The 14,557-nt window shown below is 42.3% G+C and overlaps 2 protein-coding genes across 3 annotated transcripts in view; one reads left to right on the forward strand and one right to left on the reverse strand.

The window, feature by feature from the left end:
• The window catches only part of LOC113429298 (vomeronasal type-2 receptor 26-like), a 157,126-nt gene that overhangs the window by 96,627 nt on the left and 45,942 nt on the right, over positions 1 to 14,557 (forward strand). The gene's annotated exons all lie outside the window — the stretch shown is intronic.
• LOC113428253 (vomeronasal type-2 receptor 26-like) lies at positions 325 to 9,506 on the reverse strand. Its single transcript, XM_026690804.2, has 6 exons — positions 9,289 to 9,506; positions 8,313 to 8,601; positions 7,288 to 8,082; positions 5,779 to 5,991; positions 4,481 to 4,607; positions 325 to 1,229 (listed from the first exon to the last, which is right to left on the reverse strand). The coding sequence occupies exons 1-6, from the start codon at positions 9,504 to 9,506 to the stop codon at positions 325 to 327; spliced, it is 2,547 nt and encodes an 848-aa protein (XP_026546589.2).

The following is a 14,557-nucleotide window of genomic DNA, read 5'->3' on the forward strand; positions in this document are numbered from 1 at the left end:
TGATTTTCCTGCAACTAGTACCCATTAGTAAAACAACCTATCACTTCAACCAAATCGAATTGAGGGTCTTTCTTTCCTAAGGGACCTACCTGGAGGCAGATCTGACAATGGGTCATTTTGTTGGGACATGCCCAGATTTAGTTTTGGGAGATTGATGACTCAACAACACGGTCATGGAACTCTAAATTTCATTATTCTTATATCAATAATTTTAATTCCTTCAGTTTAAAATGACCTTGTCAGAATAAAAAGAAGCATACAAATTTACCAATAATTATTGCAATAAAGCGTTAAATATTATGAGCCTAAGAAACAATTTCACTATCAATTCCCTACTTTTATCATTAGCTGCTCCTTAGTGTTTAGATCTGGTCTTAGGATGATAATGTAGCACTTGGGGAAGAAGATGCAGCCCAGCAACCCAGCACTGGAGGCCACGATGGAGAAGATCTGCACAACTACCATGTATTTCCCTTTGGTGCTCAGATAGGTGGGCAGGAAGGAGACCCAAACACTGCAGAAGACCAGCATGCTGAAGGTGATCAGCTTGGCTTCGTTGAAGGCCCCTGGCAGGTTTCTGGCTAAGAAAGCCACCAAGAAGCAGATGGCAGCTAGGAAACCCATGTAGCTGAGGACAACATAAAACATGGTAACAGATCCTTCATTGCACTGAAGGACAATCTCTCGAGGCTGGGAGTGCAGGTCAGAGTCAGGGAATGGGGGTGAAACTCCCAGCCAGATGGAGCAAATGGTAATTTGGACAATAGAACAAGAAAGGATGATGGAGTTGGCCAAGCTCTTCCCCAACCATCTCTTAACTTGGTTTCCTGGTTTTGTGGCCAGGAAAGCCAGAACCACTGTGATTGTTTTGGCCAAGAGTGAAGAAATTGCAACTGAGAAAACAATGCTGAACGCTGTTTGTCGTAGAAGGCAAGTGGCTTTTTTTGGTTGACCAATGAAGAGAAAAGGAGACAAGAAGCAAAACAAGAGGGAGATCAAGAGGATGTAGGAGAGGTCACGGTTGTTGGCTTTGACAATGGGAGTTTCTAAGTATTTAATAAATATGATAAAAATGAAGCCTGTGGTTAGGAACAAGAATAGGGCAAAGGAGATGAGGATAATACTCAGATGTTCTTCATAGGACAGGAAGGATATTCTTTTGGGGATACATTTGACTTGGTTCTCATTTGGATATTGATCATCTGGGCATCTAGTGCATTTTTCAGTATCTGAGAAAATAGAAAGTAATGTTTCTTATGTAGACTTTTCTTTCATATTTGAAGATAGACCTTCTTTTATGATAGGTCATAATGAGAGACCAGAAAGCCATTGTAAATGTTAAATAGGAACTCATACATACACATATACATACAAGAAAAACATACACATATACAATAAGAAAAATGAAATCCAACCCCCCAAATACCTGCCAACAAATAATTTCCTCAACACTGTCCAACTATTTACAAAGTCTGCACTACTATTACTATTAATGTTCTCATCACTCCTTATCACCCATCCCTTCCCACTTATGACTGTATGACTGAAACTTTGTCGCTTGTATCCTTACAATTTATATTGACTGTTTCCTTGTATGATTTGATTGGTTATTATTGTACCCTATGATTATTATTAAGTGTTGTACCTTATGATTCTTGACAAATGTATCTTTTCTTTTATGTACACTGAGAATATATGCACCAAGACAAATTCTTTGTGTGTCCAATCACCCTTGGCCAAAAAAGAATTCTAGTTTCTAGATTGTATCTCTCCATAATGAGCTTCCACTCATTGTTCTTTGTCCTACCCTCAAGTGCTTTGGAAAATAAGTTGACTCCCTCTTTTCACAGACACCCCTCATGTAATGTAAGATAACTATCATGTCACCCTTAATCCTTCTCTGTTAAGTTAGACATACCTAGTTCTCTTAACTGTTCATCATATGGTTAACCTCCAGATCTCATATCATTTTTGCGGGTCTTCTCTGCACTCATTCTAGGGTCTCTGCATCTTTTTTGTATTGTGTGAACAGAACTGGATGCAGTATTCCAAGTATGGCTTCACTAGTATAATGTAGAGTAGCACTATCACTTGTCATGATCTTGACACAATCCTTCTATTGATGAACCGAGGACTGCATTGGCCTTTTCTGCATCTGAAGCACATTGCTGGCTCATCCTTTTTAATAGATTAACAGATTAATAGAGTTGGAAGGGACTTTGTACTGTAGGTCATCTAGTCCAACCTCCTGTCCAAGCAGGAAACTCTACATAATCTCTGACAAATGGCAGTCCAATCTCTTCTTAAAAGCCTCCAGTGATGAAGCTTCCGCAACTTCTGAAGGAAAGCTGTTCCATTGGTTGATTGTTCTCACTGTCAGAAAATTTCTCCTTATTTCTATGTTAAATCTCTCCTTGTTCAGTTTCCATCCATTATTCCTTGTCTGACCTACAGGAGCTTTAGAAAATAGCTTGACCCCTTCCTCTCTGTGGCAGCCCCTCAAATATTGGAAGACTGCTATCATGTCTCCCCTGGTCCTTCTCTTCACTAGACTAGCCATGCCCAGTTCTGCAACCGTTCTTCATATGTTTTAGTCTCCAGTCCCCTAATTATCCTGGTTGTTCTTCTGGTCTACTTAAATGGTGGTCCACTAGGATATCTAGATCCCTCTCACTGTTTCTAGTGGTGAGCCAGGTATCACTGATTCTATACCTCTGCATTTGTTTTTTCTTGCCTAAGTGTAGAACCTCAATTTTTTTTCACCACTGAACTATACCTTGTTAGATTTGGCCCAGTGCTCAAGTCTATCAAGATCCTTCTAAATCTTGACTCTATCTTCCCAAATAGTAATAGCAATAGCAATAGCACTTAGACTTATATACCATCCCATAGTGCTTTTCAGCACTCTCTGTGCAGTTTACAGTGTCAGGATATTGCCCCCAACAATCTGGATCCTCATTTCACTGACCTCAAAAGGATGGAAGGCTGAGTCAATCTTGAGCCCATCAGAATTGAACTCCAGGGTGGGGCAGAGTTAGCCTGCAATACTGCATTCTAACCACTGTGTCACCAAGGCTTCTTGCCAGCAATTCTCCTCAACTTGGTATCATCTACAAATTTAATGAGTTTTCCTTTTATTCCCTTATGTAGATCATTTATGAAGATGTTGAAGTTTGAGGATTCCCTGGTAATAGGGACCCTATGTGCTGGTCGCATGTGTAATATTTTCACATATTCCCATCTTGTAATTTTGATTTTTTTTAAAAAAATGTTTCATTGTTTTAATCTGGCTTTGTAAAATGTTTTATTGCTGGTTTTATTGTATGCCACCCAGAGGCACTTTGTGTGGGATGGATGGCCATGTAAAATTGAATTTTATTTAAACAAAAAGGAAGATTAATTCCTGAAGTAATTCCAGAAGAGAAGATGAGTCCATTATCTGTCTTTGCAAAATCTTTAGTTTCTGAAAATGAGAAGATGGAGCAATGTATTTTCATTCACAAGTGAGCCTCTGTGGCTCAGTGGTTAGAGTACAGTACTGCAAGCTACTTCTACTGCAACCATGACAGAAACTAATCAAGGAGAGAAGCAACGTAGAACTAAGGAGAAATTTACTGAATGTTAGATCAATTAATCAGTGGAACAACTTGCCTTCAGAAGTTGTGGGTGCTCCAAGACTGGAGGATTTTAGGAAGATTGGACAGTCTTCTGTCTGAAATAGTATAGGATTTCCTGCCTGAACATGAAGTTGGATTAGAAGACCTCCAAGGTCCCTTCCAACTCTGTTATTCTGTTATGCCCTTTTGTCCTATAAGGTTAATTTGGTACAAATAAGCAAGAGTCATTGACCTGAAACCATTCCTCAAGTTTCAAACAATTCAAATGCTCCTAAGAAAGATTAACATGGAAAGACACTTCCAAACTGATAAATAGAAGAGAGATTTCCTGAAACACAAGTAATCTTAACCAATCCCTCATCACCCAGTGGTGGGATGAAAAAAAAAATTACCACTGGTTCTGTGGGCGTGGCTTGGTGGGCACGCTTTGAGCGCATGTGTGCACGGTGGGTTTGCTACTGACCTTCTCCTGCAATTCTGCACTCTCCCTGTGTGTTAAACAGTTGACGGACGACAATCCGCTGTGCCATGCAAAGCAGCTGAGCTTGAAAACCAAGAAATAAAGGTCAGAATAGAGCCAGGGTGGGCAGGCCCAGCAGCTGATTGTCAGAGCAAACCAGTTTACTCACTTGGAGCTACCAGTTTGTCCAAACCGGGCCGAACCAGTAGAATACCACCCCTGCTCATGACCTGCTATTTCTTCCTATTTCATCATTCAATATTTTTTTTCTACTTCATCCCATTATAATAGAAATTTGGCTTGTTGAAAATAAACAACAAAACAGTCAAGCTTCTCTTTTAATATGCACATTGATCAAAATGTTCTGGATGAATGCAGCATCCTTGCCTCTGATGTCACCTACCTTCCTGAGTGGAGATAGTCTTCTCCGAACAAGAAATGCAGTCGTAGCAGCAAACTGGCTCTCCTTCCCGAGTCTGTTTGTAAAATCCAGGATGACAATTTTTCACACATTTGGATTGAGGGAAAGACTAAAACGAAGAAAAAGGAATTCCAGAGAAAATAGGTCAGGAGCATCCATCTATGGAAAATGGAGGTTGGCATGAACATCAGCCAAGTAGATCCTGGGCTTCCCTTAGATACACTCCATATGTAGTGATTTTCTAACTAGTTTCAAATTATTGGAGGAGATACAACTACTGACAGATTCTTCATTTAGTTTATCCCATTTATTTCTGGCATATCACATTGCAATAAAAGACTTTTCTACTTAATAAAGGCTGGAGAAATAGAATTGAGAAAAGATTTGTACATTTAGTGACAATCAGCTCCTCACAGCCCTATTAACATACATTCCTCCATTCTTCATGTATCCATTTAAAAAAAATATGACTATTAATATCAATATTGCAATTAAATTTTACAATAAAATTTGTTCTAAGATATTTATTAAATTTTTGTTCTATTAGATTTGTTAAAAGAGAAGAAAATAATGATAAAGAAAGAAATTTTGGACCAGTCGGATTTGCAAATATTTTTTTAAGAATCCCAAAGGTGCTTTTTCAAGAGGCAACTGGACTTCCTTGTTTTTTTTCTTTGAAGACATTTCGCTTCTATTCCAAGAAGCTTCTTCAGCTCTTTAGGGTAATCCTTCCAGTCCCCACCATGCAGCTTCTTAGATGAGAAGTGAAACATCTTCAAAGAAAAAAATAAAAAATCCAGTTGCCTCCTGAAAAAGCATCTTTGGGATGCTTTAAAAATTTTTTTGCAGATCCTACTGGTATTTTCTTTGAAGACATTCTACAGTCAGTTCTATAATTCTCCAACACTTGAGGCTCTCTCTCTCTCTCTCTCTCTCTCTCTCTCCCTCCCTCCCTCCCTCCCTCCCTCCCTCCCTCCCTCCCCCCCTCTCTCTCTATACTGGATTGCAGAAAGGACCCCAAAGGACTGTAAGTCCTGAAAAATCATAATCTCACCACCCATTTTGGACATGGCTACATGAGCTTAAAACAGTTCCATGTTATAGCATCTGAAGGACTTCTTTATGAATAGTACTGGAGCATCCCAAGCAGTCTAACAAAATTTTAATGGTTATGTTCCCACATTCAATTCTCAATGAAGGTCGTCCACCTTGGTGACCATGGTTAACCTACTTGAAAAGCTTTGGAAAGAAGAAGAAAAATGACCAATATTTCCTTATACCTTGTTGAGCAATTTTAGCTGTGACAGATGATCTTGGTTGAAAATAAGTCTCTGTCTTTCAAAAGTCCCCAATTGCCCCACAGTGATATCCATCTGGGGAAGAACCACACAGCTCATACTGTTTAGATCTGCTGTTACATCTCCATTTTGGTCCAAGTACAATTTCCGCTGGGAAAGATTGCAAAAATTGTTCTTTTCCAGAAATGGGTGGAACTAGAATAGAAACATCTGAGAATTTTAAAAGCTGAAAACTTGATTTCTCATTCAGTGTGTGGTCTATTCCCTTTTGAATGTTTATTCTATAGTTTTCTAACTCACAAATACCTTTAGTTGGAAGTATAAGAAATCTACAAATTTCATAACAATTACAAATGTCTGGCTAACTGTTTTTACAGCAAGGAAAGTTGGCAAAGATCCTTTCTGAATTTACTTTTCTGCCCATTATGCAAGTGCCAAAAGAAAAAGTTCAGCAAAATTTGTCAATCATATCTTGACAAAAACATGTGTTTGGCATAGTATCATTGATTTTTTTTCCAATTAGAAGGGGCTGCATAAGTAAAATCCAGTAGAACAATATTTGATTTTTAGCAACTAGGAATTGACAAACCATGTTTTCTTATATGAGAACAGATGCTAGCTACAATGTAGGTCTTTTATTAAAATTTCATTTGTATATTTTTCATAAAGTATATACTATATGCATACTGGTCACTGATAGTTATAAATTAATAGTAGCAATATTTTAATGATTTCATAATAATCATATAATTAATTTCATGATAAAGTCATTAATTATTTGGATGAAAGGGAAACTAATGGCTTTCAAGTGATAGCTGATATCACTGATATTAGATTTGTCAGCTTTAGAAGCCATATTGAACCCAGATGCTCCCATGCTGCCACATTTTGAGCCTGGGAAAGTGGAAGGGTAGAATTTCTTGGAGTATATGTAGTTAGACAAAATAACATTCTTTTTCTAGTTCAAGGTCATGCTATTGTGCGCATAGGTGAGGTGAAGTCTCAAGTTGGGACAGATGGTGATTGGAGCATGTGATGTGATGATGGGTGTAAGGGGTGGATTTGTAGGTTTTTATTATTGCAAGAAAGCCCGGAATTTTCAGATTTGGGATTCCCCAGTTGTGCCAGTTACTATCCAAATAAAAAGAACTTTTGAAATAATGCCTGTCTCAGCGTTATTGGTTAGAGTAGAGGTTTGCTGGAATGCTGCCAAGATTGAGTGTCTAAATGTATAACTCTGCAAGAACATAATCAGAGAGCAGCAAGGACCCCTCATTTCAACCATGAGCTACAAATATTTTCCATTATTGATACAAAATGTATTTGTCATGGTGCCCACTCCTTGAAATATTATGGTATGCTCAGAGCAATTATAATGACCAAAATTGCTTGCTTTTTGTAACACAAGGAGGTTAAGATGGTTCCCTTCTTCTCTTTTGTCTCTTAGTCAAAAGGAACAAAGTTTGACAGAACCCTGTCAGAACCTCATACCTGCCATGGCTGCAACCTTGAAGCCCGCAACCTCTCTTCACCTTCTTTCCTTCCTCTCCTAGATATGGAGGAATATGCAGCATTCAAGGTGTGGGCCAGAGTATTAATGAAACTGTAAACATGGCGGGTATATCGCAACCAGATTCTGTTCCTTTCCTCTTTGGTCTCCAGAGGTGCTTTCTGCATGCACCTTCTCCGGCCTTTGACAGAGAAGACATGCTTTGAAAAAGAGCAGTGAAAAGACTGATCTCCAAACTGTGGTTCCACCAAAAGATCTGGTTCAAAGGAATCATCATTGGTCTTTTCATTCCACTGAAAAGCATAGGACAAAATACTGTGGACGTATTTGAGAAATGTGTGCCTTCTCACTAACAATTCCCCGATAGGTGTGATTATCCAGACTTTCCCTTCAATGGGTTCTGGCAAATCTTGAAGTGTTGCATGGAAAGGAAGAAGTACATCCCAAAGGGAAACATATTCTAAAAAATGCACAAAGACATTGACTTGTCTCCATTTAGAGATGGCATCCTTGAGGGAGGCTGTAGGGTCAGTTGTTGAGATCTTTTGTGATATGACCACACAAATTCCATTCCTGACAAGTACAGGAGTAAAAGTCCTCATGAAATTCTCTCCATTCTCTGTGTCTGAAGCAAAGAGACCAATCAAGGTCCATCTGAAATGGAGGAGCAGTTGGACAATTGCTGGGAAAAGAATCCCTACTTTTGGGAGCATCCAATAGAAAAAGGGAAATTGACTTTTATCACTTAGAGCCTCTGAAGCAGTTGTGTAACTGATCTGAAAAAGCAATGAAGATATTTCAGGGATACACACAGAGATGGTGTCCTGAGAAGAGAAGACTTGCTTTGATCCTTGCCTCAACCCCACTTATTCCTAGCTATGACATCTGCAATGACCAAGGTGAAATGCAGCTCTCGAATTCTATAGGGAAGGCTGGCTAGATCCACTGTTCGTCCACCACCACTCTACATACTTTATCAGATAATGAAACACACATATGCACAAACCTGGGGAAGTTTGTAGGTGCCTGTGAATGTTGACATCTGGATGGAGATGTCCCTGTCAGCTCCATCAAGAAGAGCCAAAAGGTGGTCACTCTTCCCACAGGCGTAGTTGGGAACATTGGCTTCTCCAGTAGATAGCATGTCCAGCAAGGCATCTGAAGTGCCAAGAGGGTTCAAATAGTTGTCATGGATGTTGTAGCCCAGTGTGAGGTTTTGTAGGAGCTGGGCATTCTTGTTGACAACTTCAGTTGTGAAAATGAAGCGTAGCATTTTAGAATGATCAGAAGATGTACTGTAAAAAAGAATTCTTGTTGTTATCACCTTCAGCAAAAACCATTCTTATTTATTCATTCCTCTTTGTCTCCACAAGCTTTAAATCAATACTGATCCAAAACCAGAAGTATCCCTTATTACCATTTAATTTTTATGAGTGTTGAGAAGATGGGCTGTTGATAGCAACCACCAGAATTAAAATTCAAAAGTATGAAGTCATTACTTGTAGCAGTCCTAATTTTCATCTGTCCAATAACCAGCATTTAATATTATTCAATCATTAAAAGTACAGCCATCATCAAATCAAGAGAACATTTCATAAGCAATCCAGAAAAGAAACTCTAACATCAAGTCAGCCTTTATTTCTATAAGGATCAGACATTGAATATCAATGAGCAGTTATAAAAATATGGAAATGGGATGGACAGAGGCAACTATAACTACTTTAAACAAAAGTCTATATGGAAGTGATGAATGAATGACTGGATGTGGAGAGGAAAATAATTTGGGTATTTTTCTGCCACATCTTTGAGTCTCTTATATAAAAGAAGACAAAAAATGAAGCCAGGGAACTCAAAAACAGTTCAGGAAATTAGAAATGTTTTGCAATTTATGAGTAAGCAAAATATGAAGAAAAGACTGGGGGGAGAAGAGTGTTAGAACTGCAAATGAAGGGAATTCTCCTGAATGACACTGAATGACTTACGAATCAAATTGAATATAAGGAGCTGTGTTGAAAGGCAATGTTATACGCAATTCTTCGGTTGCAGTGGTCACCACTCCAATAAGATAATCTCCTGGTCTATAACAGCTCCATGGATTTTTTCTATCCTGATGTTCCAAATTCAGTGGGCATTTCATTCTAAGCTTCCCAGAGACTGGCTGGGACACCAACAGCATCAGGAACAGAAGCAGGAGTTCCATCATCCATAGGGCTGAATCAATCCCCTTCCCATTTCTAAACAAGAACAAGAAGAGTTAAAATGCAAAGCAATCTCACAAGACGGAAATGCCAACGGCTTTCCTGATTCAGACAGAGACAATCCAAGCTTCACCTGGAAAGGAAAGAACGATGCATTCAGGAACACAGCCTTTGCCTGTCCCAAAAATTGTGCCACATAGATTGTTACCTGAGGCATATATCCTTTTCTGATGCAAGCTTTCTTTCATGTGGCTTCAGTCTGTTTACATCAAAGATAGTCACTGAAGAAGTAGCAGAAGAGGTCTCAAAGACCAAGATGGTGAAAATTACAGTGAGAGGTATCCTCTTCTCTGGGGATTGTGAACTTCTTCAGGGCTCCATGTGCAGAGAGGCATCTGGAGAAAAGCATGTTGGTGAAAAATCACAGATACATCCTTGGGAAACTATTCTCCAATGGTTGTGGTCTTTCCACTGAGGACATATCCAGAAAGTGATGCTGGAGGAACATAGTTCAACACCTAGGAAATTAACTTCTTCTACCTCAAAGGTGCTTTTTCAAAAAGCAACTGGATCAGAGGTGGTATTCAGCAGGTTCTGACCAGTTCTGGAGAACTGGTAGTTAAAATTTTGGGTAGTTCAGAGAACTGGCAAATATCACCTCTGACTGGTCCTGTCTCTGTCTATTCTCTGCCTCCCAAGTCCCAGATAATTGGTTGGGTCTTCTTTTGTTGCCCTGCACAGGAGAAGGGAGTTGGAAAGCAGGTTAGTGGGGTGAGGTGGGAAGGGAGATTTTATACTATCCTTCCCCTGACACGCCCACCAAGCCATGCCCATAGAACTGGTAGTAAAAAAAATTGAATCCCACCACTGAACTGGATTGTGTGTCGAATCACATTTGGCCAATAAAGAATTCACTCATTCATATAGAACATCAATGCAGCTTCCTAAGACAGTTATCTGATTGGAATATCTGCTGTTTTATTATAAACACTGAAATAGCTAGTGGGGTTCTATTTGTTCCATACTAGCAGGCTTGTAGGCCTGCATTCCTATTGGTCCGGAAAAGCCGGGCCGTGATTGGACAATACTAAGCATTCTGATTGGTTCATATTCGGGCTGCCGCGATTGGGTAAAACCAAATGCAGCAAGCTCAAAAGCATGTCATAGGCTGCCTAGCCGCAGCCAGCTCTATAAAAAGAGCTGCCGTGGCTGGGAGTCTTGTCTCAGTATCTGATTTCCTAATAAAGAGCTGTTGTCACTACTTTGAGTCTCGTCTCTCCTTGGGACCCACTGCCCAGACTTAACACTGGCACGAGGATGGGATACTGAGACAACAGAGCTGACTAGCATGTGGCAGAAAGCGCGTAGACGACCAGCAAGATGGCCAGCAGCGCCGTACAACCCGCACCATTCGATACGGCCAGCGAGGACTGGGAGTCCTACATCGATCGTTTCCAAATGTTCTTGGAATCAAACAACCTGAAGGACGCCACCGGCAGCAAGAAGCGAGCGGTCTTTCTAACACACTGCGGACCCGCCGTTTTTAAAATGGCCAAGGCACTCGCAAAGCCCGCAGACGTCAAGACAATGGAATGGGATACCCTAGCTCCCATCCTCCGGAACCATCGGCATGACTTTTACCAGAGGGATCAGTGCGAGGGCGAGAGCATCGGAGAGTTCGTAGCTGACCTGAGGAACCTCGGAGGCTTGTGTGGATTCGCCAATCTAGACGAGGCCATGCGTGACTGAGTCGTCCTCGGCCTGAAAGACCCAACTCTCCAAAGCAGGCTGATGGCTAAAGGGGACATCTCCCTCGCCGACGCCGTAGCCGAAGCCACTGCAGCCGAGGCCACCCGTAAGTCAGCAGCACGAATGCAGCGTTCAAATGGAACCGACCGCCCACCCACCAGCGAGACGACAACCGCAGCAGAAAAACACGCAGCATCCACCCACCATGGCGACATCGAATCCCCTTCTGACAGTGAAGAGGAAGAAATACACAGACTTCAGTCGGAACGCGAGCGACGAGACCGGCGGGGTTGTAAGTTGAGTTACCAATGTGCCGGCTGTGGAGGAAATCACCCGCATTCCGAATGTAAGTTCCTGGACGCTGTTTGCCGTTTTTGCGAAAAACGAGGGCATATTGCCAAAGTATGCCGCAACAAATGAAATTCCAGCCCTCGACGATGAGGAAACAGCCCAAGAAGAAGTGATGGCACCCCCACCATGAACCAGGACCACCAAAATGACAGCCGGTGGAACCGGGACAGCCGACCCAGGAAGTTCATCGAGGTACCCAGAAGAGAAGAAACGCACCAAACAGTCACCATCGGCCACGCTTCATCAATAGACGCACAAAAGATATGTGTAGAGGTCACCATTGAAAAACAACCTTGCACCATGGAGGTAGACTCCGGTTCCTCCCTCTCTATGATCTCCTGGAGGACCATAAAACGACTAATTCCCAGCATCCGCCGCCAAGAGCTAAGCGACCAGAAGCTAATATTGAGAGACTATCAAGGTAATCGCATTCCGGTCGCTGGCACTGGACATTTTAAAGTGTCATTCAAAAACCATACCACCATCCTACCACTCACAATAGTTGATAAAGACCGACCCAGCCTACTCTGGTTGCAGTGGTTCGCACCGTTGGGGATCGAGATGGCAGGCATCAACCACACAGAAGACGAAGACTGGGAAGCTACGCTCATCCAGGACTTCCAAGAAGTCTTCAGTGAACATCTAGACAAGTACAAGAGGTCCCCTATCTCTTTTAATCTCAGCCCTGACATCGCTCCCATCCGTCTCAAACCGCGCCGAGTGCCTTTTGCACTCAAGCCTAAAATAGATGAACAATTAGACAAACTAATAGCGCAAGGCATGTTAGAACCCATCGATAATGCCCGTTGGGAAACCCCAATTGTCACCCCCATCAAACCTGATGGCTCCCTGAGAATTTGTGGTGACTACAAGGCCACCCTCAACCACGCATTGCAGCAGAGCGCCTACCCAGTGCCCGTAGTCCAACATCTCCTGCACTCACTAGGGGGTGGCAAAATCTTTGCAAAGCTCGACCTGGCTCAAGCTTATCAACAACTGCCAGTCGATGCTGAAACCGCCAAAGCCCAAACCATAGTGACACATAGAGGGGCGTTCAAATGTAACCGGCTCCAGTTTGGGGTCAGCGTCGCACTGGGCATTTTTCAAAGTCTAATGGAGAGATTGCTGCAGGGAATTAAAGGAGTCGTGCCCTATTTCGATGACGTTTTGGTAGCAGCCCCTACCAAAAAACAATTGGAAAAATGACTGAGGGCGGTCCTACAGAAATTCAAAGACGCTGGCCTCAAGGTGAAAAAGGAAAAGTGCCAATTATGCACTGAAAGGGTTGAATTTCTTGGCTACCTTCTTGACAAACAAGGAATTCACCCCACAGATAAAAAATTGAAAGCCATCAAAAACGCCCCCAGACCAAAGAACAAAACGGACCACCAAGCCTTCCTTGGACTCATTAATTTCTATAACATTTTTCTACCCCAGAAAGCGACTGTCGCAGAACCTCTGCATAGACTCCTTGATAAAAAGGCTTCCTGGATATGGGGACGGCGAGAAGAGCACGCTTTTCACCAAATAAAAAACCTTTTGACTTCAGACGCAGTCCTCATGCAATATAATGAAACACTACCACTGACTGTCACTTGCGACGCATCGCCTTTCGGGGTTGGCGCCATCCTGAGCCACGTTTTACCGAATGGAACGGAAGCCCCCATTGCATTCTTTTCCAGGACCTTGTCCAAGCCAGAGAGGAACTATAGCCAGCTGGACAAAGAAGCCCTCGCCATCGTTTCCGCAGTAAAGAGATTCCACGAATACGTTTATGGTAGGACATTTTCCATTATTACAGACCATAAGCCCCTACTTGGCATATTGGCGGGTAACAAGCCCACTCCACACATCTTGTCACCTAGAATGACAAGATGGTCTGAATTTCTAGCCGCTTATAATTACAAATTGATACATCGCCCTGGGAAGACTATTTCTCACGCCGACGCCTTAAGCCGCTCCCCCTTGCCAGACTTGCAAGAAGACCCAGCACCCACATTACCAGTTTTGCAAATTGAAACGATACCCATGCCACCAGTAACCGCGCAAGACATTGCCCACGAAACCAGAAAGGACAAACGCTTGGCGTGAGTTCTCAGCTGGGTGGAGAGGGGATGGCCAGAAACCGAGCCAAACTAACTTTTTAAACCATTTAAAAACCGGCAAACTGAACTCTTTTCGCAAAGAGGTTGCGTGTTGTGGGGAGACCGGGTAGTAATACCAGAAACACTACAGAAAAAAGTTTTAAACTTACTGCATGACGGGCACCCTGGTATTGTGCGCATGAAAGCCCTGGCCAGGAGCTATGCTTGGTGGCCAGGCATGGACAAGCAAATTGAAACTTGGGTCGCCGCTTGTAACAGATGCCAAGAGACTCGCTCGGCTCCCCCTAAAGCCCCACCATTAGAATGGGAAACACCCAGAGGCCCTTGGTCGCGCATCCATATTGACTTCGCAGGGCCGACCAAGGGGCACACCTTCTTAATCACTGTTGACGCTTATTCGAATTGGCTTGAGGTGAGCACAATGAAGACAACCACCACGGAAGCTGTCATCAAGAAATTAAATAGACTTTTCGCCACGCATGGTCTGCCAGATGTTATCATTTCTGACAATGGGCCACAATTTACCGCCTTGGCTTTTGAACAATACTTGGCAGACCGCGGCATCCGACACACATTGACATCTCCAGCTCACCCGGCGGCGAATGGTAGAGCTGAACGCATGGTTCAATTTACAAAAAAAACTCTGCACAAAATGGAACATGGCAACATCCACGAGAAGATCACCAGGATGCTTCTCCTACAACATATCACACCGAATACCACCACCAACAGAGCTACTAATGAGCAGAAGACTCAGGTCACCTCTAGACCACCTGCACCCTGCTTACACTGCAGAAAAACCCCTTGGTTCCAGCAGCAAGCACCGCGCCTTCAAGGTAGGAGACACT

This window comes from Notechis scutatus, chromosome 2, assembly GCF_049901735.1.
Source record: "Notechis scutatus isolate UNSWTSFEM ecotype Mainland chromosome 2, rNotScu1.2, whole genome shotgun sequence".
NCBI classification, from domain to species: domain Eukaryota; kingdom Metazoa; phylum Chordata; class Lepidosauria; order Squamata; family Elapidae; genus Notechis; species Notechis scutatus.

What these genes read in the sequence shown, in the direction of transcription:
- LOC113428253 (XM_026690804.2), bottom strand. Translation starts at nt 9,506, where the DNA reads ATGGAACTCCTGCTTCTGTTCCTGATGCTGTTGGTGTCCCAGCCAGTC. An exon ending in CCTTATATTCAATTTGATTC is followed by an intron (nt 8,602 to 9,288) that starts GTAAGTCATTCA and finishes TCTTTTTTACAG; the next exon opens with TACATCTTCTGATCATTCTA. An exon ending in GCACCTACAAACTTCCCCAG is followed by an intron (nt 8,083 to 8,312) that starts GTTTGTGCATAT and finishes TTGCTTTTTCAG; the next exon opens with ATCAGTTACACAACTGCTTC.